General features: G+C 41.4%; 1 protein-coding gene across 2 annotated transcripts; it reads right to left on the bottom strand.

Moving 5' to 3' along the window:
• Window positions 1-148: 148 nt before the first annotated feature.
• ptenb (phosphatase and tensin homolog B) lies at window positions 149-26946 on the bottom strand. 2 transcript variants are annotated; one of them, XM_080833786.1, is made up of 10 exons: window positions 26289-26946; window positions 18846-18930; window positions 18048-18092; window positions 13948-13991; window positions 13591-13829; window positions 13212-13353; window positions 11771-11839; window positions 10986-11149; window positions 7990-8205; window positions 149-4890 (listed from the first exon to the last, which is right to left on the bottom strand). In XM_080833786.1, exons 1-10 carry the CDS (start codon window positions 26365-26367, stop codon window positions 4711-4713), a joined length of 1263 nt encoding a protein of 420 aa, XP_080689912.1. In that variant the 5' UTR covers window positions 26368-26946; the 3' UTR covers window positions 149-4710. The 2 variants fall into 2 exon arrangements, with proteins under 2 accessions (XP_080689912.1, XP_080689913.1); XM_080833787.1 differs by lacking the exon at window positions 11771-11839.
• Between the last annotated feature and the right edge of the window lie 117 nt (window positions 26947-27063).

Below are 27063 nucleotides of genomic sequence, written 5' to 3'. Positions count from 1 at the left end.
AAAAAAAAATTGCCGCCTGTGAACTCTAGCAGTTTGAACGGGTGCCACAACTAAAACACCCTCCCCACCCCCCGCCAGGAGTAACCATTCCCCGGAAGAGTCTCTTTCAATATCTTAAGGTACTGGTGGCTGGAAAGAAAAACGGGATATTACATTTCTTTTGTTTTGATGTTTGTGTTTTTTTTTAAGAAATGTGGGGTCTACAGAGGAATTGACATGGGCTGTTGCCCGCTAATTTTAAGACTGACAACCATGGTTAAGATTTCTGAACTGAAACTGGAAATATCGCACATTGAGTGTGTGAGGGGAGGGGGTGAGGGGGCGACGGGGTGGAATACAAATAATACCTGCAGAGTGGTTGGATGTAGGGAATACGGTCATAAATAGTTACTTTTTATTATTTCATTTCAACCATTTAAAAACATAAACATAAAAAAAGAAACAAAATCCAGGACAATTTCAGTCAATATATCACAGCTGTGTCTATGGGGGTGTGAATATATTAAAAATATAATAAGGTTGTTTTACTCCACCCTGCTTTCCAGGTTGTCCTCTACTGCCATCAAGACTGACTCTTTTACTCCTAATCAAGGGTAGATGGGTTTATAAAAAAAAAGAAGAAAAAAAAAAACATACTGTGAACCACTGACTGAAACCCTGAAACCTGTAACAGTGCAAAAGTCTAGTACAATATGTTTCTCTAAGCATAGTAGCTTTTTTTAAATAAGTACTTAAGTAATCAAGTCAGTGCCTGGGCAGAATGGTAGTTTTTTTTTTCTTTTCTCAAAAACAAAATAAAAAAAAAAGCAGAATAAGCATTGTCAACTTCAAGTAAGGCTAAGAACACTCCTCCCCATTGGCTTCAACTCCTCTTTCGAGAAACACAGGGAGAAGAAAGAAAAAAAAATTGACATTGATAACAGAGAGAAAAAAACAAGTTGAGCTTAATTTTGGCAGGTTTTCAGTGATGTAGTTTTTATGTAAACAAACAGAAGAGAGTCCATGATTTAAAGTTTTCTTTCCTGGCTTGGCTTTGAGTGTGAACAATACAGTCAAGAATTAAGGAAATTAAGAAGTTCACAAAAACAAACAAACAAACAAACAAACAAAACAACTTATTTGTCCATACTGACGAAACACACTTGTTCAGGGCCTAAAGAGAAGAAACTGAAAAAAGGCAGGGTGATCAATGCGTGACTATGGGGGTTTCACTGAAACGATTTAAACCGCTGACATGTGGCTTTACACCAGGTTGCTGTGAGAGAATTCTTGCCCGGGTGACTGAAGTCTATTTTTTTTCTTCTTTTTTTTTTTTTTATATTTGGTCTGGCCCAAAAATTGAGATGGGTCCAGGTGATTCAAAAATTTGGCATGCTAAAAAATAAAAAAAACGACGAAAAAAATAAAAAAATTATACATATTTAAATATTTTTCATATATAGGGCTATTTTCTTTTTTAAATGTTTCTTGAAGCAAGCACGAGACTTTATGTCAAATCTTTAGCTGCACTATCCTCCATTCCCAGTGGAATGAAACTGTTTGAAAACAGAGAAAAAGGTGAAAAGTAGAGAATGGACAACAGAACAAAACAGGCTGGGAAAAAATTATAAAGCAAAAAGGAAGAAACACAGTTGGTCAGGGGCAACAACAGAAGAGGACTAAAGAAGATGGCTGTGCATCGATGAGTTCTGACACACTTACACACACAATCATTCACTCACTCACACACAGACTGAAGTAGCGCATTTGACTACAACTACTTGCACCAGGTGAGAAGCAACAGATTCTTGGCTCCAATGTTATTGAACATTGCAAGTTTTGCAGTTTTGGCAGTTGGTAAGCACCTTGGGTCGAATACCCAAAACTGATCCAGATCTCATTAGACCATGTGCAGTAAGGCTAGAAACCAGCACCAGCGAGGGAGCCAAAGATCTGACATCCATTATTAGAAAAAACTAAACATGACAAAAATAAAATAAAAAAAAGCACTCTTATGAGCGGAAACCTTTCCAAAATGCCACGGTGTGTTCAGTCAGGCGTGCATCCGAACTAGCATCAGTGTCTTATTTAAGTCCTGGGTCACAGCACTTACATTCAAAAACCAGAACAGTTCATTCATTCATTCATTCATTCAAACCTTCGCTTTGCATACAGAGATAGCGTCAACTTGTTCCCAATCATTGGTTAGCAGGTAGACTCAAATCTAAGACCTGCATCACATGATGGAAATACATTCAACGTAACAGGTCTGCAACGTAAACTGTTGAGGCTTCTTGGTAACTAAGCAGTTTAGGCTTTCTGTAAAGCCGACATCACCCATGTGAAAAGGAGCAAAAATGGGTTGGAAGTGCAGATAACTTACACTGAGTCTGTTTACACATGTACCCAAGAGACTTCTGGGGACATTTACAAGAAATGTCCAGTTTCTACATGGAATTTATTTAGTTATCTCCCCATTTAATTCAGAGTTGGTGCGACTGTAAGCAAGTAACTTACGCCATCTTTAAAAATATTTTGGTTTGCCGGAACATCCAAATCTAAAAAAATTGGGTAATGTTTTTGTAATTTCAACCAACCACAAAAAAGTAGAAAAAAGACGATGTTCTTGTAAAAGGTCCCTTGCTAGAACCAAGACACGGCCGTCGTGTCATCGGTGACCTGCGGTGAGACCTGCTCGGTTGCAACAGGAAGTTATAGTCAGCATGTTGGGTACAGCAAACCAACCTAATTTTAAGGATGGCCTCAGTTGAGTGTACTTGTCTACAACTACTCTGCACTTGATCAAATTGGATACACTTGCAGAACTTCAATACACTGATGCCAGCTTTAAGATGCATAATGACCACACAAGAGGGTATGGTTATAGACTGACCTCTCCTACTTGCAAACAAATTAGGACAGGCATTACTAACCCAGAGAGCGAGAGAGAGAAAGAGGGAGGGAGAGACTGGACAACTTCAACGGATATCTTTGTAAATGTGGAGTGGGGAAGGGCATCCAAACTCAAAAACTATAGGTGAATCATGGGGTGGGGGGGGGGGGGTTGTGTCTAATAAAATAAAAAAAGCCTTTCGACTAACATTAACGACGAAAAATGTCGAATTAGTCATACCTGCAAGAGTCCTTAAGAATGAGAGGTTGCTGCCAATATTCCTCCTAGCTAAATACAATCAACTCTGACTGACACCGGAGACAATTTTCTTTTCATGAGAGACCATGAATATAATTTATTCAAACGACAAGGGTACTAATTCTGATAACATGCACACTTTCCTCAATTATCTATAAGTGTCAACATTATTGCAACACTGGTTTCCCTGCTGTTTTGTGTATTATAGTTTTATTACCTTAATATTTAAAAAACAAACAAACCAAAAAAATAAAGACACATACATGGGTCACCGTTTTCCTGCCCTGAAGAGAACCAAAAAAGAAAAATAAAGACCACTGCAGAAGGAATGGACATTGTTCAAATGTCATGTAGGCTTCAAAAATTTAAATCACCACTATTATCATCATTGTTATTATTATTATAATAACACCAATAATAATATCAATCATAGCATCACAATGTTGATCAGAATAGGACCCAGATTAAACAGACTGCAGACTTGCGTGTGTGTGCTGACAGCATGAGGAGGCTTTCACAGTAGGCGTGTTGGGGAAGAGTGGGTGGGAAAAAGACAGAAAGAAAGCAAGAAAGAAAAAAAGGAAGAGGACAAAGACAGGATGAGCGTAACACCATATTAGCCTACCAACACGCAATCATGTAGAGTAAAGGGCAGCAAGTTGTCTGCTGTTCTTAGATTTCAAACTATTGAACAAAAGTGTCTGCTTAATGACTAAATGTAATTGTAAAGACGTCACAGACAGACAATCAAGACTAAATGTGGTCGGACACTGGAGTTTGGCATCTTTTCTTCAGAGGTTGCTACCTAACATTTAATTGATCAACCACCATCTTTTAGTTTCCTGACACCAATTTATAGGGGTTACATTTTTTGTAAATCAGATTTATATTCCTAATTAAATCTAATTCAGTGAAATATCCTCTAGCCTGTTTATACCTAGCCAATGAGGACAGCAATAGTCGTCAGAACCTTCTTATGTTGCGTGTAGATAGGACATGGGCACATGGGGGGGGGGGGGGGGGGTAAAGAGATGGAGAGAGAGAGAAATAGAGAGAGAGAGCGAAAGGAAGAACGAAAGAAAGAGAAAGTTCATGGAGCACTGGCCTTGGTATGGAAAGGAGAAGGAGCAGCGAGTTTTAGCTTTTTTTGACTGAGTTGTCTCCCGACCCCTGGTCTCCACTCTCCTGATTGCGCGTTTCACTCCCCCCTTCAACCACGTGGCATTATGTACATAATAGCTAGTGAACCTTTATGACTGAGAGACGCTATCCATGCTTGCACATGAGAGAGAAGGGACAGAGTAAAAACAAAAAAAAAAGGAAAGACAAAACGAACGGGAAAGAAAGAAAGTGATTGGTCGAGATTATTGACCCTACAAACCAGTGGCCATTTTTCTTGTGACAAACTACCTCAGTCTGGAAAAGAAGAAAAAAAAAAAAGAAAAAGAAAAAGAAAAAGGTACTTGCTTTTTCAGTTCATATTCAAGTTTTCTCCTTTTTTCAAACGTTCTGTTTTTTTTTGTGTACGTCTCTTTGTATGTGTGTGTGTTTTTCGTTTATTTCCACCATAAAAAATATTCTCAGACTTTCGTTATCTGCTGCTCCTCGTCGAACGGTTCGTTATCGGCGTCAGAGTCTGTGGTGTCCGAGTATCGGTAATGGTCCGGCTCATTGTCACTAACATCCGGCGTGACTGACGTGGAGGTGCTGGCCTCGGAGTTGGACGGTTCTTCCACCGTCTTTGTGAAGTACAGCTTCACCTGAGGGCAAAGACCAAATGCAGTCAATGACTTAAGATGACGTGTCAACCGCGGTTATTCTTGCACAACACAAACCAAAACCCAACCCTCATCCATACTGCACATACTTATCTGTCTGCTGACGGCTTGTTATGGGCAAACTACAATATAACCTCCAACCAGCTTTGTACAAATCAGTAGGACAGTGTGAGTGAAACTGAGAGTTAAAGAAACTAGTCTACCAGTTGGACACTGACGGATAAAACAATCCTGTTTCCATCGTACATTGAAACTCACAGACCACTTAAACAAAGCAGATACATCTATACTGAAAGTCTAATGACATGTTGACACTAGGGCTGGGATAAACGATTCTTTTTTAAACGATTAATCTAGCGATTATTTTTTTCGATGCATCGATTAATCTAACGATTAATTTTTTCAGTTCGATTCGATTCGATTCTCGATTATCTCCCCATTAATTCACTAATAGCAATTTACTATACATGTTGATTTCTACATCTGGGGAAAAAAACATGAATTACTTTTAAGTTTTGCACGCGTTCATTACTTTCCCCGAGTGCTTCAAAGGAATGTTACAGATATTGGATCTGCTGCCCTAACAGATGAGTTAACATTAAACATTGACAGTTTGGCAGTTCATGTGTCATCATATATGTGGTTAAAAACTGACTACATGTCATTTTGATTTGGGAATTGCATTGAAAGGGACTTCATTACCCAAGATGCATTGATTAAGTGTGAATGTATGTGATACACGTAGAAGTTTGTTATGTTTGGCGAGAACTAGCCATCTTGTTAATTGATTTCGCTGAGCAAGCACAAGACGTCAAAATAGAAGGAATGTCTCGCTTCGTCATTCTTATTTGTTGAGAAGATGAATGTACACTCATGCCCACTGCCTAAATCTCACAACAAACTAATCAAATCCTATGTGTGTAACATTAACGTTTCTTGCGCGGTCATGGCATGACAGTGTGGCCCATGACGACAACCTAAACATAACGTTACAACAGTGTCGTCTTAGTTTGCGTGTCATTTCATACCTTGAGTACACGACATATACCGTAAACCCTCAAATCAATTAAAAGCTGGTTTTCAGATGCATTTCATTATTTATTATTTTCATAAATACATGTTCTCCTCGTGTTTAATGTGGCTGACTAATTTCATGGGCTGTTTGCAATAAACAAGACTAGCAGGTGGGTGTAAAGAAAGTTAGCCTGTTGCAAAACAGGAACGTTTTCATGAACAGGAAGACTGTATAACTATAACCTAATGAACAGCAATTACACCCGTAGGTTTCAAAAGGAGATTAATACGGGTGATATTGTTTAAATGAGCCATTTGACAGTTAAGACGGGTGAACCACACAGTTAAGCTGTACGCTCGGTAATGAAGTTTAAAATAGCGTTCACAAGCGTATTAGTTTGCAAAGCTGTGGTGAAAAATGATTAAAAACTAAACTTCGGGAATCCCCCCCCCCCCCCCCCGACTGACTTTGTGGCAAGTAGGGGCTGCCGGGCTGGCTCCAGCGATTTCTTGGGTGGAATGTTTTTTCAGTGAGACAAACTACGCTAAATAGTTAGCTCGGAGGAGCCACTGACATTCGAGGCATTCTCTGGCGCAGCCATCTTCGTTTTAATCAAACCGTTAATTAAACTTTTTTTTTTCTTCCCCAAAATGATGCATCGGCGCGAAATATTTTGCGTCAACGTATTTTTTGTGTCGACGTAATCGATGACGTCGATGCGTCGTCCCAGCCCTAGTTGACACTGATGTTGAAATACATGTCCACAGATGACAACCATCCAAAACCAGTTCATTCATTCATTCAGCTCGACTCCATAGGGCCCAGAACACAGTTTGTCAGGTCTTACGACACTGGAAGCAACTGTGGCCTCTGGTGAAAACCCAGAGTGCCAACCATAAGGCTTGTGGGGACAACAATCAGTCAACCGGAGTATCAGAGGTTAGCGTTTCATGTCACCAATGAGTCATCCTGCTCTTAATATATTCCTAGGCTTTCTTCATACAAATGACAGACAGACAGAGACAGACAGACAGACAGATTTGGATTGGTGTGTGTATATGTCTGTCTACGTCCATTTTTTACACAATTTAAGAAGAACTCCAACTCGGATTACACTGTGCAAACCTACCAGAAGAACATGACCACACATTACCACCCATGACCACACATGAATGGTAATTCAATAAAGAGCTGAAATGGCCGGTAATTCCAACACAATAACAGTGGGCCCCTACAGCAGCTGATTTCAGGTGTTTTCTAAACGTTGTGGTGCGGTGACTCGTGAGACGACGAATGACTCAGCAGGCCTGAACAACAGACAGAAACCAGCTTCACATGATATCGCAAATCACGAGAGCTTCCCAGAAGCTTGGAGAGGATGCAGGTTCCAGTTAGGGGAAAGTCCACAAACTTCCAGACTGAAACTGCATGAGAGAACCCGGTTGTGTAAACAAACAAAAATCTTGACAACCACACACACATCCCCAAACGATAAGCACCTATTTCCCCTTTCAGTGTTAATGACCCGACTTCAACCTTCAACTGGGAAATAAGGACGCAAAACAAAGATTACTCATCAAAGGCAAAGAACTGTGATTCCTGTTTCCTCAGAAGTCAAGAAGTCCCCAAAACAGCAGACATTGAGATGAAAAACACTTGAAGTCTTCACATCCTCCTGAACTGACCACCACTAAGAGCCAGTGTTAAAAGGTGCAGTCCCAGATTCTGATCTGATTTTTTAGCAAATTGGTACTCACGATCCTCTAGCTGTCCGTTCTAAGTGTGCGCTAAAATAAACGGTCCGGAGTTCATACACAGTCCTGTCACTTTAGGTGGAAGAGGACAGGGGTGTTATTTGATTGACTGTTGGGGTCATATATCAACAACCTTTCGCCAGAATGACTAACTGTTCCTTTAAAAGGTCACGATTTACTACACTGGTAACCACATCATCAAGATCATAGTAGAGATCAAGCAAACCCTTCCAAAGGCACCGATTCCCTTTTTAAACAACAGGGTCCTCACTTCCAGCTCACACCGCGCTCCAAACTGACCGGCTTACTCACCTTAAAGTTCGGGGAGAAGTATCGGTTGGCCTTGTCCTTGTTGGCCTTGTCAAGGTCGTTCTTCGTCAGCGGCATGATGAGCCAATCCCTGCCGTTCTCTCCCTTCTCCGCCGGGAGACTGTCCATGTCCTTCAGACCCCCGTTCTCCATCTTCTCACAGTTCTCCTCTGGTCCGGGGATGAAGAACGTGTTCACCCAGAAGTGGAACATCTTGTCCTGGAGCAAATGGGACATAGAATGTGGGCAGTGAATCAACTGATAACATGAGAGCCTGTTTTCTGAGCAGTCACACAACTAACCCCTAAGGAGGTTACACTTCTCTGAGGGTTCGTCCACACTAGCCCGGGTAAATACAAATACGCGTATTCGCAATGAAAACGATCTCCGTCCATACTAGCGTTTTCATATCGTTTTCAAAAATGTTTGCCGTCCACACTAGTACGGGTGTACACGGGTACATGACAATCGTTGTCATGGTTGCGCCACTTGCTGCTCTAGTCCTCCGAATATAATGTAGGACTATTTACTGATCACGGGTAGGAGCATTACATACAACTTGAGCTGTACTACCAAGTGCTTCACTCTACATTGTGCTTAGTGTTAACATACATGAATGACCACCAAACGCAATGGGTATGCCCTCAATTGTATAAAATGGGAACGTGGATGTTCAGCATTGTGTATGTTGGGCAATTGACAGCCAATGATATGGGTCAATATTGACATGTGACCCATCCAAATATAACCGTGTGTGTTTCCGTTGGATGAAGTTCGTTGGATGAAGTTCCCACAACTGTGTCTTCAAGCAGTTTATTCCTCTGTCTACTTTTTCATTCTGTAGGTTATACCAGTGACTGGGTATGCACGAGTCCGAAATGTTTGATATACCCAGACTGAGTTGGCTAGGCAATACAAAAAGTTAAGTCTACTTGGGCGTGAGCTAGAAAGGATGGCTAGCAGGAGCAACAGAAAAACTATGGACAGATCAAGCAGCAGCCATTAGCCAATGATTTTGAAAGGACTGGCCGACTGGTTTAAGCCATTTACCATTCACGTTACTCAGAGTGATGAGACTTTGTATTTGGCGGCATTTAATACAAAGCTCCGGAGCTACGATAAAATGTGTTCAACAGCCACCAATGTCAACTTGATGAGTGCAGAAATCGTGTGCTTCAAGAGTAAACTGTCCACTACGACCTAAGGACATATGAGGAATCGTGCCATATCTTTCAGCTGCTTGTTGATCTTCGAATTCACCGGGCCATTTCACGACTACTACATCAATGACGCTGTATTTACAGCTTGGACGTTTAGCAAGTATTTGTTCTTTATGTTGATGAAATCTGATAGATTTGAACACGGTTGTTTTATGTCTATGTGTGTGTCATTGACAGCGCCTATGCACTGATGTAGGCTATAGGCTACCATAGTTTTGGGAGAAATGACTGGTAAGGTCTGCTACTGCAGGCGAGTGAGTGGCAGGGTGCTGTACCAAGGTGATTGGTGATAGCTGTACATACCTACCTGACCATTTTTGATACCGTTCGACGGGCCAAGCTAAATAAGTTAGCGGTTTTGCACAGCCTGCCTCTGTCGCTGAGGTAGTACAACGTACCCGTCACCTTTTTTTAACACCTGCACTGGCTCTCTCATTCCAGTTGCCTGGCCTTCAATATGAGGGCGTAAGATTGCACTCAATCTGTAAAGGTTCCCTCTCGACAACCTGAAACTCTCCACTCCTCGGGCAATATTATTCCCTTTTGTAAAACATTTATCTTTTATTTGTCTTGCTATTTATTTTATCTTGCAAATATGTTTTATGCATCAACCACACCAAGTTCATTTCCTAAATAATTATGACTGATTATGTTCAAAAGTGTTGTCAAATAAAGAAACTGGTTATCATTTACTCTGTTTGTCTTACGTGACCTGTCTGTTATTTCGCGGCCTCTTCTCCTGGCTTACCTAACTACATTGTAAGTAACTCCAAAGAAGGATTATTATTTAGGTTAGTTTTGTGCCTAATTTGATACGTGCCTAAATTATCATTCATTATTTAAGGAATTATCGAGGCTTCTTTCTTATAGATAGATTGGACTTTTTCTTTGATAAGGATAAAGGTATCGCAAATTTGTTTAAGCCACTGTGAGTGTGGACTTGTCTGTACGCTACGGATCTCGTTAAAGACGGATGCATATGCATAAGCTTGAGTAATTGTCTAGTTTAATGGACCCGTATGGCTCTTAAGGTGGTTTCACCCGTTTAATGAATATACTGTTAGAAAAGGAAGAAAATAAAATTTCACCAGCCTTAAACGTTTCATTGCCACTACATATATGGGTATCCATTACAACATTCACTAACTATACTAAGGAAATTGTAGAGACAGCAGCATAATCATTTCACCTCCAATGTTTATTTTAAAGTTCTAGCCTCTCAAGCGCAAGCTACCCCTAGTGCCATAGCAACCGAACGTCATCGTATCTGAAAAGCTCCGTGGACCCCGTCCCCACTACTACTGGAACGCGGCGTTTTCAGATGTCTCCGGCCACGGGAGCGTATTCGAAAACCTCAGTTTTCAGTCTCCGAATACGCCGTATTAGTGTGGACGGTCAATGCAAACGCAGACATATTTATGCGTTTCTACATTTACCCGGGCTAGTGTGGACGCACTCCGAGTCTTACTGTGAAATCCACAGAATCAGAAACAATTGAATGGACATCATGTGAAGTCATCGATGAGGGTGTCAACAATGCATTGTGTTTGACATTGAAAGTTCCATAAGCATTAAATATGTCATAAAATCAAATGTACATTAACACATTGAACAAGAACAACCACACAAACATTTTAAATTAAATAAAAAGTGTTCATTGTCCAGTCTGTACATCATTTAATTTTCCTTCAGATAAGAATCACTTGTTTATTTAAAAAAAAAATAATGAATAAATAACTGAAAAACTAAACTAAAAAAAAAAAACTGTTAGCCACATACCTTCATCATTTTATTCTGTTTGTGAAAGAACTCCACCTTGATGTCCCCACACACTGGCAGGGGCTGGGGGAACTCGAAAAACACGTACTTGTCCTCGCGTCGTGTGTGCATGGGGTTGGAGGTGTGGATCTTCACCTTCAACTGGTACACCACAAACTGGGGATCTGGAGGGGAAAAGAGGTCACAAACACCACCAACGTTAACCACACCTGCTTGGAGCCAACCACTCAGAAAAGAAAGCTGAGCACATAAAAACAGGACAAAGAAAAGTCAGTTATCGCCAGAATAATTTCAACATATTTGACTTAATCATTTCATAAACAAATAAAACAAAACATAAATAAATAAACTTGGGTGAAGAACGAGGAAAGGAGGACGGCATTGCTGCCAGAAGTATGAAATGACAGAAAAGGAGCTTTTTGTGTGAGCATAGACAAGGACATGCTTAAGGCTCTATTCTGAGATCAAGCTGACCAAGCAGTCTTCCTTTTTTTTTTCCGATGGAGGATGGGGCTTTTTCCAAGTAGGATGGGGGGGATATGAGAAGGAGGTTTATGTATTTGGTATTATATTATGTATATATATAGATATTTCCATTTTTTTTAATTTTTTTTAATTTTTTTTTAAGTATTCCAACAACATTCAACTGAACCATTTTCTGAACTAAAAATGATGTAGGTAGGGCAAAAAAAAAAAAAAAACAATGATAAAAAGGTAAAAATATATCAACAAAAAAATAACCCAGAACATGTTGATTTTTTTTATTAAAAAAAGCTGATTTTTACCCCAGTGCCAATTCCCTTTCCTGAAACCGTGGGGAATCTGCTCGATCTTGTTTTTAACACCAGTCTCCCCTTAGAGAGAAAGAAGGAGATTAAACACGGTTGTGCTTCCATCGCTTGGGCCTCAAGAGAAAGGGTGCTGGGTGGGATGGGCCAGGTGAGGAATTCTGGGAAAATGCTTTGTAAGTACATCCACACACACACACACACACACACACACACACACACACACACACACACACACACACACACACACACACTACACGCATAATAAGCTAGGGGACTACTTAAGGGGGCAGGGGAGGGAGAACTGTCCCCTTATCTTGTCAACCTTTCCTGCTCCGTTTCTTGTGCCACTTCCACAAAAGCTAAGCTTTAAGCGCATGCCAGCAGTCCAGCCCAATATAGATGGGCCTACGACACCAAGGGCCTGGGCTAAGTGAAGAGTGGGACTCCACACCACTGGGCTTTTCAAACATTAACTCCATAGAATACTGAGCAGACTTCATACTGTTGGATGGCGATTGTCTAATGGCCGCTCTGAAACGTACACTTACACCAATGTTGCTATTGAAGGGCAGGATCTTCTCCACTGCCGAATTACATGGAGAGGTTTTTTTTTATGTCAATTGCTCGATCTGTCCGAACTGGTGCTTGTAAAGCAACTGGACTTTAGGTGTGTGTGATGTAAGGTCTTGGAAAATGGACTGTGTGTGACTGTGGAGAACTCGTACGTGTGTGTGTGTGTGTGTGTGTGTGTATGATTAGGCGAGCAAACAGTTTTTCTAACCGTGTGTTCATAGACTGGTTCTACTCTGCAGGGACACAGAGAAAGAGGAGTGCCAAAGGATGACCCGCTCCTCAGAGACGGTATCCAACACAACAGGAGACCCATTGTTGTCACTCTTCTCTCTCTAACACACACACACACACACACACACACACACACAAACACACACCTCAAGGAACCCAGTCCAAGAGCTGAGTGTGGCTCTCCACTCAAGTCCAAGGAGTTGGCAAAATCAACTTTCAAAGGTAAGCACTCAAAGTACAGTCTACTGAGCATATAACCAAATACCACCCTGTACGCAGGTGATGAGAAACACATCAGATATAAGAGATAAGAGGTTGCAGTCTGGCCTAAATGATCAATCCAGTCATGAACAAACACAAACACAACATTAATCTGAGGTTAATGTCAGTTTTTCTTCTTTGAACAGGTAAAAGCACATACAGCATGCAGACATTTTAGATCAGAGAGATCAACAGCACAGAGAGAGAAAACAAGCGCGACTGAAGAAACCAAAAATTCCCGAAAAACAATCAAACCTTCGTTTAGTAGACAACGTCTGTCAATATCTCAAGTGTGCTAACTTTCTGAATAAGGGGGGGATGGGGGGGGGGTCTGGGTGTATAATACTATAGGGAGAGGTAAGCTACTTACTGCAGTTGCCTCCACTAAACATTGGCACAGTCTCAAACACCATCTTGTGAAAAAGCAACGCCACGGGTTTGTACTCCAGGTTGTTCTTCAGCAGGTAGTTGTAATAGTGGACATAGCGCCTCTGGCTGGGAATAGTTACTCCCTGTGGTTATGGGTTAGGAGAGGAACACACTTATTAGGCTTCAAATATACACATCACTTATAAACAGTTAACACATGATGGGAAATACATGTGTCCAATAGCTCACAACCTAATGAATCAGCTTCCTAGCTTTCCAGAATCAGCTGCTGATTTTGGAGCGTTCTCTACCAACACAGCAAAAACTACCAGGACCTAATTTCTAGTCAGGCACTTAAGCTGGACGACCGTCCTGCTCACCTTCTTGTCTGTGGTCCGGACCTCGCCGTAGAAGTCGAGCGCCTCCTGGGACTTGAGGAACTTGCCCCGGTGGAGCAGGTAGGCGCAGATCATCACGCCGGTGCGCCCCTTCCCTGCTTTGCAGTGGATGGCCGCCACATGATTATCATCCTCGCTTAACCACTTGTCAAGGTCTTCACAAAAGGGCTTAATCAGCTCCAGCTGTGGAGGATTATGGTCCTCGAAAGGGTATTGGGCCACTACAAGGAGGAAAAAGGACGAATCTGCCTTAATACACCGGTTGACTAAAAACAAGAGGTTTTTCAACTTTACAGTTCATAAAGTTAACTGATTCAATGTTTGAAGTACATTACTTACCACGACAATTAAATTTGGTAGCATCATAATTTCTTTCAGCGCATCTGGGACAAGGAAAAGTACAAAACATCAACCCATACTCGGAACACACTTACAAAACTTGCATCCAATGTAAATGTAGACAGTACTGTACTCATACTAGCACTAAAGACTAGCTAAGTCTAAATGAGATGTAGGGGAAAATGACCCTGCTCTTACAGCATGTAACCACATACAGCTGATACAGTCTTGTTATCACCAAATTGTTTAGCAACCAAAATGTAAAAATGGATGCAAGAAAGTTCCTTTACTCTTAGTCCTATCTAGCCATACACAGGTGTAACATGGACAGATAATTCACAACTAGGGATGCACGATATTATCGGCAAGACATCGGTATCGGCAGTTATCGGCTTAAAAACTTAATTATCGGTACCTGCAGATATGAAAAATTTCTGCCGATGTACCTGGCCGATAAGGTGACGTGTAAATTATGCGCACGCAAAGCAAATGTTTATGAGCGTCGGCTGTGTGGCAGTATCCTACTTCACAGTATCAGAGGATGATGACTAAATGCCTATTTGTCAGAAAACTTTTCAGGAGAAGGAGGAGGAGATGCAGCTTGGCCATAATGTAGGTTGCATGCATAGATGCAGACCACCCGCGTGCCACGCTTTACAACATTACCTGTCGCGCTAATTGACGTTAATAAGTCACGGAGTTAGTTAGACAACACTAGCTTGTTAGCTTGCATGCTACGTGACACCAGAGAAGTTGATGATACCTCATTTCACTGGATGTGAAACGTTATGTCTCAAGCCCACGCTATCTGTACATGGCTCACTTTTGCATTTATGGAATTTATACAGCTAACTTGGCAATAACGTTACATAGCTTAGTCTAGAAATCCTAGAAGGGACGTTACTAAACTGTAAATCAGTTAACCAAGGTTAGCTTGCAAAGTTAGCCAAGCATGCTACGTGACACCAGAGAAGTTGATGATACCTCATTTCACAGGATGTGAAGCGTTATGTCACAAGCCAACGCTATCTGTACATGGCTCACTTTTGCATTTATGGAATTTATACAGCTAACTTGGCAATAACATTACATAGATTAGTCTAGAAATCCTAGAATGGACATTGTTAAACTGTAAGTCAGTCAACCAAGGTTAGCTTGCAAAGTTAGCCAAGCATGCTACGTGACACCAGAGAAGTTGATGATGCCTCATTTGACCCGATGTGAAACGTTATGTCACAAGCCCACGCGATCTACATGGCTTACTTTTCCACATGTGGAATTTAAACAGCTAACTTGGCAACAACGTTACATAGATTAGTCTAGAAATCCTAGAAGGGACGTTATTAAACTGTAAGTCAGTTAACCAACGTTAGCTTGCCAAGTAAGCCAAGCTGCATTTCCAGAGTGTAGTTGTTCAAGGAGGTACTGTTCAAGTATGAAAATTGTGACGTGAAAATATAAATAAATCTGCCATATTTGAAACCATTTCAGTTTCATGAGTGAATGTCTCAGGGTGTCTGCAGGTTTTAACAAGTGCAATTTTAGACTTTTTTTAGACCTTTTTTAGACCATCATGGGTTCAATTTAAGACCTTCACGGAGTATCAAAAAAAGAAATAACAAAGCCAGACTGCGGTCAATTGACATTTATTGTCAATGAAACAAACATATATACATCCATTATTTTACATGCTTCTAAGCTGTGCACTTTTGGTGGCAATTTCATCCTCCAGAACCTTAAGCTGTTAGAGTTTGTCTTTAGCAGCCCTCCTCAGAGCATTGGATTTTGAGAGGAGCTCTGCCATTTTGTTGCCAGCCTTGCCCTCTGCTTGCTCTGCCAACTGAGCCCAATTGATCGCAAATGCTGGACGCAGCACTAGACTACCGGTAGAGGTATTATTTCTGCTAGCTGCAGAACAAAACTGGGCTATACCATGCGAATTTCGCGGCACATTTGCCGAGTCCTGGTGCTTACTTGACTTGGTGTGCGATTCCAGTGCCTTAATGCCCAGGGTCCCGAGTTTTACAGTTCTTTTGCAGAGAATGCAGTAAGCCTCACTGTCGTTGGGAACGCGTTTCAACCAGTCCGAAAATTCCGGTCGCGAGAGTTATCATTGAGTTTGCATTTCCCCATCTTCTTCTGCCATTTAGTCGTCTTCTACTTCATAACTTCCCGCCTTGCTCGCACACAGGGAATCAAAATACTTGCTACTGCAAGTGACGAGAGTACATTTCCGTTTCATATCCGTAGTTTTCTTATTACGTTCCACTAACAGCAACATGTCATGTAGAACTACACGGACCATAACTGTGCCCATTACAGGAAAAGAAAAAACAGAACGGCGTGGAAAAGGACGTAAAAAAATATATTTTTGCATTGAAACGTAGGTCTTAAATTACTCAAACTCAATTTTAGACATACAGTGCAAAAAAAAAAATCGCTATATTTTAGACTTTTTTAGGCCTAAAATGAAAAATGTGTAATTTTAGACTTTTTAAGACTTTTTAAGACCCCGCGGACACCCTGATGTCTATTTCTAAATTGATACACATCAGGGGCCATATTCACAAAGCCTTTTATCTTACCACTAGGAGTGCTCCTAACTCGCGCTAAAACCTTTTACGTAGGAGTAATTTCTTAAAAGTGATTCACAACGGCTCTGAGACCTACTCATACTAAGGATAATACCAACTCCTAAGCTTAAGATAAAACCACCGTTGCTATGGATGACGTCGACTCTCATGCACGAGTTTAGAAGGGGTGAGGACGGTGATTGGTTGTTGACAGGCTCTCTCATTAAAAACTCATTCGTGACGTCCCTCTAACAATCCCACTATATCAACTGAAAATAAGAGAATAACCTAGGCTTCACATTAAGTCATATTAAATAGTTATGAACAGTGCAGTTAGCAGAATGCACACGCATGATGACAAGTTTGTGCATCCAACGGGAATGACACTTTGCACGTTAAGAGAAATAAAAAACGATCAATATAAAATATGGCAATTGCATGTAATCAAGGCAGTAATAATTAAAGCACCCAGCAAACTGTTAGGCTATTATATTTACAGCCCTTGACCACTTCAAATATCAGCACATACGGCCCTTCAAGCGAAACGAACGTGAAACGTATAGCGAAAGCCTACTGGTCCCAGGACCAATAGCCACTGTCACCCCAGCGGCATCCAGCTGGTAAGTTCTTAAAAAACTGCTGCAGACCGCTCTCCGTTGAAATGCACGAGTCGAAAACGTCCTCATCTTTTGATGGGGCAATTATTGTAATGTGTGGACATTCACTGGACATTCCTGCGATCGCCATGGAATTTACTTTGATCTTGTGTAATTGGCGATTGTCCAAAGGGCAAAGGCAACTGGATACACTGTTGGATGATGTGGGGTCTACAGTGCGTTGATAGTTTGATGAATTAAACGGCTGACTGATTCCCAGTGTCGTCATTTGCGTTTTCCGCGAAGCCAAATAGGCTATATTTATGTTTCCAAACATTTCACTTCGGGACACATCGTTGTTTAAAGGCGTCATTGCATCCCGCGCTAATTCTACGACAATATTAATACCTTCACGGTTTAAGCAATGTCTTTTATCAATTCCAAGTCGGCTGCAGCCATCTTAAGATTTTTTGTGAATAGGTCTTAGTGACTTAGGAGTCCTCATGAGGAGTTTTAAGCTGTCCTAGACTTAGGTGCTACTTTTAGGGATAAAATATTTTGTGAATTGCTCTTAGTAAAAAAAATTAGGAGTCCTACATTTAAGACTGACACGCCCATTATTTTTAGGAGTTTCTCCTAAATTCGCCACTTATGACCTACTTTTCCCTAAGATTCTTTGTGAATACGGCCCCAAGTCTGTAATGTCCTGTATTTACAGCAATACCCTAGCATAATAACAGATTAATTCTAGTACAGGAGAGACTTGTCAATAATTAAAAAGCTGAGGTGTATATATCGGTATCTGCAATCGGCCAAAATGAGCTTGTAAATATCGGCATATCGAACATCGGCTAAAATTCAATATCGTGCATCCCTATTCACAACTTCATATAAGCTTCAATACCAGAGGTATTATGCAATGTATACTTACAGATTATAGATTTTATAATGATTTTTATGCTTGGAGTCTAGAAACCTGCAGAGGGAAAAAAGAAACGATTAATGTTTTACTCCGACACACAGTGTTAGAGACGTATCCTCTAAAAACATCTGTAAGCATCCTACAATCCTCATAACTGGTTACTTTGGTGAACATGAATAGAAGAATCTCGGCCTCAGGAGTTAAGAGTAGCCTGTAATGAAATGTAGGACTGTTTACACATGAGGAACTAATGCTAAGGAAGAACAACCCATTAATTCAATTCACTTGTATATACACAGCTCCAATAACAATTTAAATTGTATCTAGGCATTCATTTAGGCATTGATTAATTCAACTAGAGTACTTCACTGGTCTCAGAAGACACTAGTTTTAAGGAACTTGACTACACAGTCTGAATCAAAGTATCCAAATACTAATATGATGTGTTCAAGAAGTTTGGTTGCCACAGTGCAGTAGATTATCTTTTAAGAGAAAAGCTACCAAACTGAGGTTTTGAATGTATTCTCGTGGTCCAGATAAGGATACTTGGTACACATCCTAGATAACTATTTGGTTTTGGATGTAACCTCATGGTCCAGATAAGGTTACTTGGCACAACATCCTAGATAACTATTTGGTTTTGTGTAGGGTTGCCACACTGATGTTGGTAGTAAACAAATAATTAGATGAACTTCCTCTTAGGAGATGAAGGCTAGATAAGGAGAAAAACGATGCAACGTTACCCTTGGGGACGGAGAGTTTTTAAGATCTCTCTATTTTGGGGAATCTGAGGAGAAGAGGACTTACCGTACAACATCATCTATGTTGTTTCTGTAGACCCCCTCAATTCTCTGGGCAGGAAAGCCCATAGCGATTATGTTTGGATAAATATCTGAGTGGCCGTTAAGGAAAAGCACAGTAAGTAAATGACCTGCTGGATGTCTGAGGACAAAAGCAGATAAACATGTCAAATCAGTCACAAGAGGTAGCCTATAACCCAACATTCTCAATATGATACAAATAACGTACTTTTTTCAGACATTCACAGGCACGGTCATGGACACATCCTGAAATTTCTGCTCCCTGAATACCTTAATGTAACGAGAGTGGTCTAAAATATGATTCTGCCTACAAGGATTCTCCGTCTTGGCAGAAAATCGTCTCGATTCATTTGCCTTCATGTTCACAAAGACTGTCATCATTAGAGGTCATCTCAAGAGCAGTCTGACTGATGTGAATTTCAAGACTCCATATTGCAAAACGTCGACGAAGATGAAAAAGTTTGGCAGTCCTGGACCTGGGTGGGCCCCAGAGACTGTATCAGGAGCTAAACAGACACATTACGAGTCACACACATTTCCTGACAGCCGAGCTCTTGCCATGATCGTGTCAAGGCAAATTGCAGCCCGTTCAACAACATCAATGTGACACACACAGAGTGAAACTAATGGGCAGTAAAGACGCAACAGTATTTTCATGTGACACACAGACTACCAATCAAGTATAGATAGAAATTTCTCAAATTCCTGTCCCGAAGCAAATTAGCTATTATGTTTTCAATGCACAGAGAGCAACTGGTTAGACATCTTCTTGCACAATTCATTGAAGTGCTTGTTTCTTTGTTCACAACATGCATGCTTGCATGCAGGCATGCATACACATGTCTTTTTAGAGTGTCATTTTGTCCGTCACACAGCAAACACACCGCTGTTGGTTAAACCTCAGACAGACACATGTTCACAGTAGGCTCATGGCGTGCTTCAATGGTGAGTTTGGCAACCCCTTGCACTTCCTCATTAAAACAAGTTCATGAGGTGAATCAACGCTGGTGCACTTCACTGACGTGCGAGTGGTGTGCATATCTACATTCACGACTATATTACAATGCCTCGCTGAGAGCCGACTCTGCAATGAATCGGATATTAAAATGAACTGGCAAAGCACACAGTCTGATCAACACACATTACAGGTTCCCCGTTGCCAGACCAAACCAAACCCAACCCAACCAAACACTAGTGTCAGCCACCCCCCTCCTTGACCAAATCACTGCATTGTTTTGGTAAGGATCGCATAAATGCAGGATTTATATCATTACATCTTAAGACAGTTGACCAAAAGCACCAGGCTTTCACCTTTACAAGGAACCTAACTCCCCCCACATCAACCCTGAGATGGCTCGTCTCCCCCAGTGCAAAACAAAACCACACCTTGACTAAAACCCCACCACCGCCACAACTACTACCATGTCTCTCCCTCTCCCCAGCCATTCCATGCTGGTCCAACCTGCACTCGGGGGCTGGGGGAATCAGCCGGCCGGCTTGCTTTCGGTAATGGCTAACAGATGGCCAGGGCTGTGAGGACCTCTGGAGTAGACCTCTCGCCCCGGCAGCCCACACAGAGGCACCTTATAAATCACCCGCTGCCAGGGGTCCTGGGTCGAGCCCCTCGCCCACTCTCCCTTTCCCTCCATCCCCACCAACTCTACCCCCCCCACACCCAGGTCCATTTCTCACCATCCCCACTAACTCTACCCTCCCACGTCCACACCCACCCCGGTCCATTCCTCACCATTCCACACCCTGAGAATATCATCCTGACACTGTTGTACTGTTCTCATTCCAATCTTTAACCGTCTCGTTCTCAATCTCTCCTTGCTGGGCTTAATTACCCCCCTCTGAGCCTGTGTGCCCCTTTGCCTCTTAGGCCACTGCCACACTAAGCCGATTTTCATACTTTCCGGAACGGAACCTTGACAAACTGGCCTCCCGGCCAGACAAATCTGCCATTTGGAGCGTCTCTTACCGTCAAGGTTAGAATCCCCTCTCCAGAGTGGGAAGGTTGCAATCTACCCTGCTATCAGAGCCTGTCTGACCGCAAATCGGGTTTGAATCCGCGAATCTGATGACGTAATTATCCCACGTGAACGCTGGAAGCTGTCAAGTAGTCACGTTCATCTTCCCAATCGCAATAAAAACAAAAAAATTTAAGTCTTCTGTTCTGTTTATGGCTGGCAAACAACAATCTAAGAAGGGCACGTATTGTTCACCGAGTTACGCAGTCTTCTTTATGGGGACTAATTAGCACTGCACTGAATTACATTAACATGTGATATTGTTATTGTGTAGCAATAACTCAACTAATATTACTAGATACATATAATAGTGGACATTACACTAGGCAACATGGATCTCATTCATATCTCATCCAGTCGAAATCTTAGCAGGATTGAACACATCTTCATTACAGCGTATCAACATAAGAACAGAACATAGCTAAATCTCCGCTTAGCATGCTAATCACTACTAATAGCACTAGAAGGTAGCCCAAAATGTGGTATTTAATACACGATCTATCACAGTAGCAACTTCATGAAAACCCTTACTTCGATTAGGTATGCACATAATGCATCACATACAGGTCGAACAATGTTGATTTAAGCATTGGAAATGTATAAGGCACAGTATGGTCAACTACTTGGCGACAAACTGAACTGTCACTAACTTAACTAGTTGTAACTTGTCGTCATCTTCTTCTACGAGTCTTCTTCTCCGTTTCCAGTAGCACCCTTCACAGCGCCACCAACAGGCCTTGATTATGTACTACAGCAGATTCACCAGTTTCAATGGGTGTGTGTGGCCGCAGCACAGCGCAGCACAGCTTTGTCTGGCCGCGATTGACTAACCCCGAATCCGTTCCGGAAAGTATGAAAATCGGCTTAGTTTGGCAGTGGCCTTATAGTCAGCGCTCTTCAAGTCTCACATTCAGACTGGGCACAGGTCCTGGACGAACACTTCACCATTGTCCTGCCTCGCACAGAATACACTTCAGCATATCCGAATTGACCACAATGCAAACACTGCACAGATTACTGAAGACAGTGTTAAGCAACCGCAACCCAAACCTACAACAGAGGTGATTCCCACACACACACACACGTACAGAGACTTGTGATGGCCAGACAGTTCACACCACGCCAAGCCTGCTTTCAAGGACTTTGACAATTTCTCCCGATAGGCCGTGGGTTTAGAGGGAAATGAACATCGCCAGTGACTAACCAGCGGGCCCAGGAGGTCTGGAGATGGACCAAGTTAAATGTTAACAGAAAGGTTTGGCCTTTGTGTTAGATCCCAATTGCAAAATTTTAACTCGTCTTCTTGTTTCGACCAGAAACGGGGCTTATTTAGGTTCTTTTTTTTGTCAGTTCTTGAACTCTTTCTAAAGGTTCTGATGTAAATCATCCAAGAGTTATGCAGCAGGATTTGTCTGTTTCACCCAACCTCTTCAACAAAATCAACAAAGGTTAGTGAGAAAGATGAAGAGCTATAAGAAACCATTCCAAATCAAGACATTCATTCTAATAAAACATTTTTTTATGAACCCATGTTTCAAACTGCACTACATAATTCTTAGGATCATGTATTCCCATGTACACCATGTATTCTCACACACTTCACAACAGTTCATCTTATATTATTTGCACCACCTGTTTTTCTTTTGTAAGCATTTTCTTTTTTAAACATTGTACTGTACAGTTATACTGTGTAACTACACAATCTAATGCAGCACTCTGTTCAACTACTTGCAATTCCATACACAGAATACATCCTGTATGTTGTAGGGGTTACACTAGAAACATCAGTCTGTTCAAACACATGTTTGCATATGGGAGATAGATGATAAAAGTCCCATAGAGGTTAAATCGCATTGTAATGTACATAATATCAACCATATGAGTGGCTGCCAAAATCTATACAGCCTACTCTACACAGCTTTGTAGCTTGTAACTCTGCCTGCAACATTCAAATGTGTTGAAATATCATGGGCATGGCCCGACGTACTGTTTTGTTCGATTTCAGTGTAGGCGTTTGCTTAAATCTTGTGCTAAGGTTAAGCCACAACCTGCATTAACGGCTTCTCAGTGGGTTAAACTGTGGTTGAATCACACTCTTGTTTGCAATGGGGTGGACACAAAAAAATCCTTCCAGTTTCCGGTGATGACAAATGCTATGTTTTACAAAATATTTTTTAAAACAGCACTTAAAAATAATCTGCGATGTGCAAAACGATTTTTACAAAACAAAACTCTACCATGCAGTTATGCATCTGTCCCTCCACCCACTTTCCCACATTGTACTTTCTCTGCCCACTCTGAGCAGAACCTATACCGAGTCTCTACAGAAGAGATGGTATTAAATACCCCCCCCCCACACACACACACACACACAAAAGAGGAATAGTTTGATGAAACTAGTCACTCATACAAATGATGCTTGATCACATCAAGGATCAGGACCAACATATAGGCTTTCATCCCAGACATACACAACCTAAGTGACATGCAGACATTCACATTCTGCTTGATCTCCAGAACTAGGACCCGATACTGGTACAAACCATGAGCACATAAACATGCTGTGTGCTGTTCCATAGGTATGCAAAACCACATAATTTTTTCTTGTTTCCGCTGTCTTAATACACGTAGGCCCTATATGAAAGCATCAAGTAAAGCAGAAATGAAACTGAACTGTGTGTGTGTGTGTGTGTGTGTGTGTGTGTGTGTGTGTGTGTGTGTGTGGGCATTCACACACTTGGAAACAGGCAGTGTGCACCCAACACATCGTTATATGATTGCTACCAGAGCACAGTAAGGTTATTCAGAGCTCCTGTCTTACTTTATTTCAGAGGCAGCTATCCTGGTGCCGTTTCATGCCATTGTTCAAGCAATTTCAATTTGTTAACGTAAAGATTTCAAATTGGACCTTCAGTTCAATGGGAACTAAACCATCAATGGCTGTCTATGCTTTCAAACTTCTGTGAACAGCCCATCAAAAGCTTCATGAGACACAATAATAAAACCGAACACACTGAGAACTGAATGCTGAGGGCATGGGAGGAATAAAGCTGAATATCACTATTCCCTTCATACCAGGCACATTTTCTTCCCATCTTCACAGACCATGTGAGACGATTTGCTAAGTGAATGACATGCACTTTACAGATCTCACATGTGCGTCTTTACTTCAAGAAGCTATGCAGAGATGACAAAGACCCCTTAGCCTTGGTCTATTAACAATAGCTCTGCGCACCAATTGACAGACTGCCACAAACGATTTCAAACAGGAACTGATACTGTCAGTTCGCCTCAAAATCCTTACTGTCTGGATGTCAAATGACCAACAAGACAATGCATGTAAACCCGCGTACTTGAAATAGGTGAGGAGGTAGCCGACGTGCATTTTGTGCAGTATTTTAGGTCGTTTCAGATGGCAAACACTAGCTTATTTACTGTTCCTCGAATAAAGACGGGTCAGATTCCTTTTCATGGCACCATCTCAGAAACAACTACTGATCTCAACAAACCACTGCCAACAGTCAAAAGATCCACCACCGCATTTGTAGTATGAAGACAAAAAATGGGAGTCTCAAATCCCCATGGTATAGTCAGACACAACACGCTGAATGTTAACTTGAACATTGTGTAAGAAAGTACTGCCAAATCTGTACATCTGTACTAGAACAACTCAGCCAAACACCACAAATGTGGACTGATTATTGGTAACTGATTTATGACTGAAGAGCCACAGAAGTTAAGACATTTCCTTCACCACCTTCTGTGAGAGTCCCTAGGCTTCAATTAAACAACGATACCAGACCACCAAAGTGCTGTTAACATTCAACGTGACAAAACCAATGGACCTACACAACACAGTATGTGTCGATATGGTGTTCTGAGCCACATACAACCTACCGCTCAATAATGATTCAACACATAGACATGTTCAATAAGACAACACACTTGCCTAATCACCACCTCACTAACTACTTCATTGTGCATACACAAAACATCAGCTTATCATGTTCAAAATGCTACAGAGCAGGATTTTATCTCTTGTTGTAGGATCGGATGCATATAGTTTGACAGCTTCCAATACCAAATGCACACAATCATAGAAGTCCGATTAATCAGTGACAACAGAGGGGTATTCAATATATATGTTGGTTTAGTGAGACAAACCTGGGGAAGTGGTAAACCTCCTAACAGACTAGCCCTATAGCTTAATTTTGCTATACAAAAGAAGCCAAAGGGATCTTCTATTAGGGGGTTTACTGCTAACTCTTAACCAGGTTTTTCACTAAACCATGTACTTGAAATGCCCCCCAGCTCGGCAACCAAAAATTGAGAGCACGTTACAATCCACCTTGATTGTAACAAAGCACACATTATGGTGATGCCACATAATTATTTGTTTCCACTTCACAGCATTGTACAGTCCCACGCTCTACAGGCATATATTTGATCATATTCACTGCTCTTAATAGTTAATTCCACAACTAAGAAGAAAAAACATGGACATGACTATTAGTAATCACAGCAGCAAAGGAGTCCCTGTAGTATTCGCATACATACATAAAGAATTTTATGTATATATATAAATAAATGTATACTTCAACCCTCCATCTGTTCATCTGACCATCAACAGCATCAACATTACATCATCGCCATCCAGAATAAAAAAATCGACCAACACCACATGATATCCATATTTTTTAAGGGAAATAGCCAACTGACTCTTAGTATTGTCCATGCAATATGTAATTCAAGTGCTATATAACCCTCGCAAGGTTGATTTCCCCCCAAGCGCAAACTGGGATGTTATTTTATGCACGTTGATGATGCAATGGTTCTTTGTGTAGCTGGCCATGATTGTCAATTTAATCTAATCCAGTGCATTATGTAGGCCAACAGATTTGAACGCATCATACAATATAAACCATTAGTTCAACCTCCTCAGATAAGACTAGTCCCTACAATTGGCAGCTAGCATACCACAAGTAGACCACAGCGTTAACCGACTTCAGATTTCATTCCCTCAGATAAGCTAAGGCTGGTGGATACTAATGTTTTGCCATACGAATCGCTCAACCAGGACTAGTTAATCAAGTTAACAGAGTTGTCACAATCAAGCATTAATGAGCAACACGAGTCTGCAAGCTAGTCAGCTAACTAGCTAGCGTAATGAATATACATTATCTTACTGGCTAAACTGTTAAATCAAACCAACAAGCACTGTTAGGGAACGCTGGCTGACAGCACTGATAAAGCTAGTTGGGCTAGCTCCATTAACCATTCGCAAACAAGCATTAGATGAGAAAGTTGGGTGTTACCTCTTCATAATAACGTATAATCAACGTTACATCTAGATAACGTTAGATCAAAGATAAAATGATGGACATTTGAATAAAGGATACAGGTCAAGTCCAAGTCAAATCCATCTTCCTGATATCTTCTCTTGTTTCTACTAACAAACTCCTTTATTTTCGCAGCCATGGCTGTGACAGGTGTCCTTGAGTTTGTCAGGTTACAATAAAGTATTGTTTTCTATTAAAATGCCTTCGCTCCCTTTTGGTTGCTTGATTTCGCAGTCCCCTTGGAGTGAATGGTTGTCAGCTAGCTCCTGCTAGCTAACTGGCGTTCAGGGCTATTTGCTAGAATGGCTTCTGCTGCTGGCTCATAAAGGAGGGCCACCGCAGGCCCGGCTTCCAAGATCCCACAAACTGGCTTGCAATCCTCCAAGTGAAAAGGTAGACAATCCTCCAAGTCTCGCACCGCAATAATCTGAAAACACGCCAAGTCTCTGAGACCGCCGCAGCCGCCGTGATTGAGCTGCAAAGGCGGAGAGGATCCTCTCCGGCGGTCCTAAGCCAGAACTGTGACAGACGACTTGCTATCTGCACACACGTACTGTGGCTTTGGATAGCGGCTGGTTAGCTGGCTAGCTCCATAGTTTGCTAACACATATATTCTTTAAAAAAAAAAAATTTAACGCTAAAATATCTCCAATCCAACCATCCACGGTTTCAAAATCCCAACAGACGTGGGATACATTGACAGCCTCCACCTTGATGGTGAAAATGTGCTACTGTGTTTTTGACGAAATCATTTTCAGCGATTTCCCATGCATGCCCCCTTTCCTTTTCTTGTTTCTCCCCTGCTAACTCTCAAACTTCCATCATGGCTTCCCAT

This window comes from Sprattus sprattus, assembly GCF_963457725.1.
Source record: "Sprattus sprattus genome assembly, chromosome: 3".
Lineage (NCBI taxonomy): Eukaryota > Metazoa > Chordata > Actinopteri > Clupeiformes > Clupeidae > Sprattus > Sprattus sprattus.
This window is presented reverse-complemented; position numbering and strand designations above follow the sequence as displayed.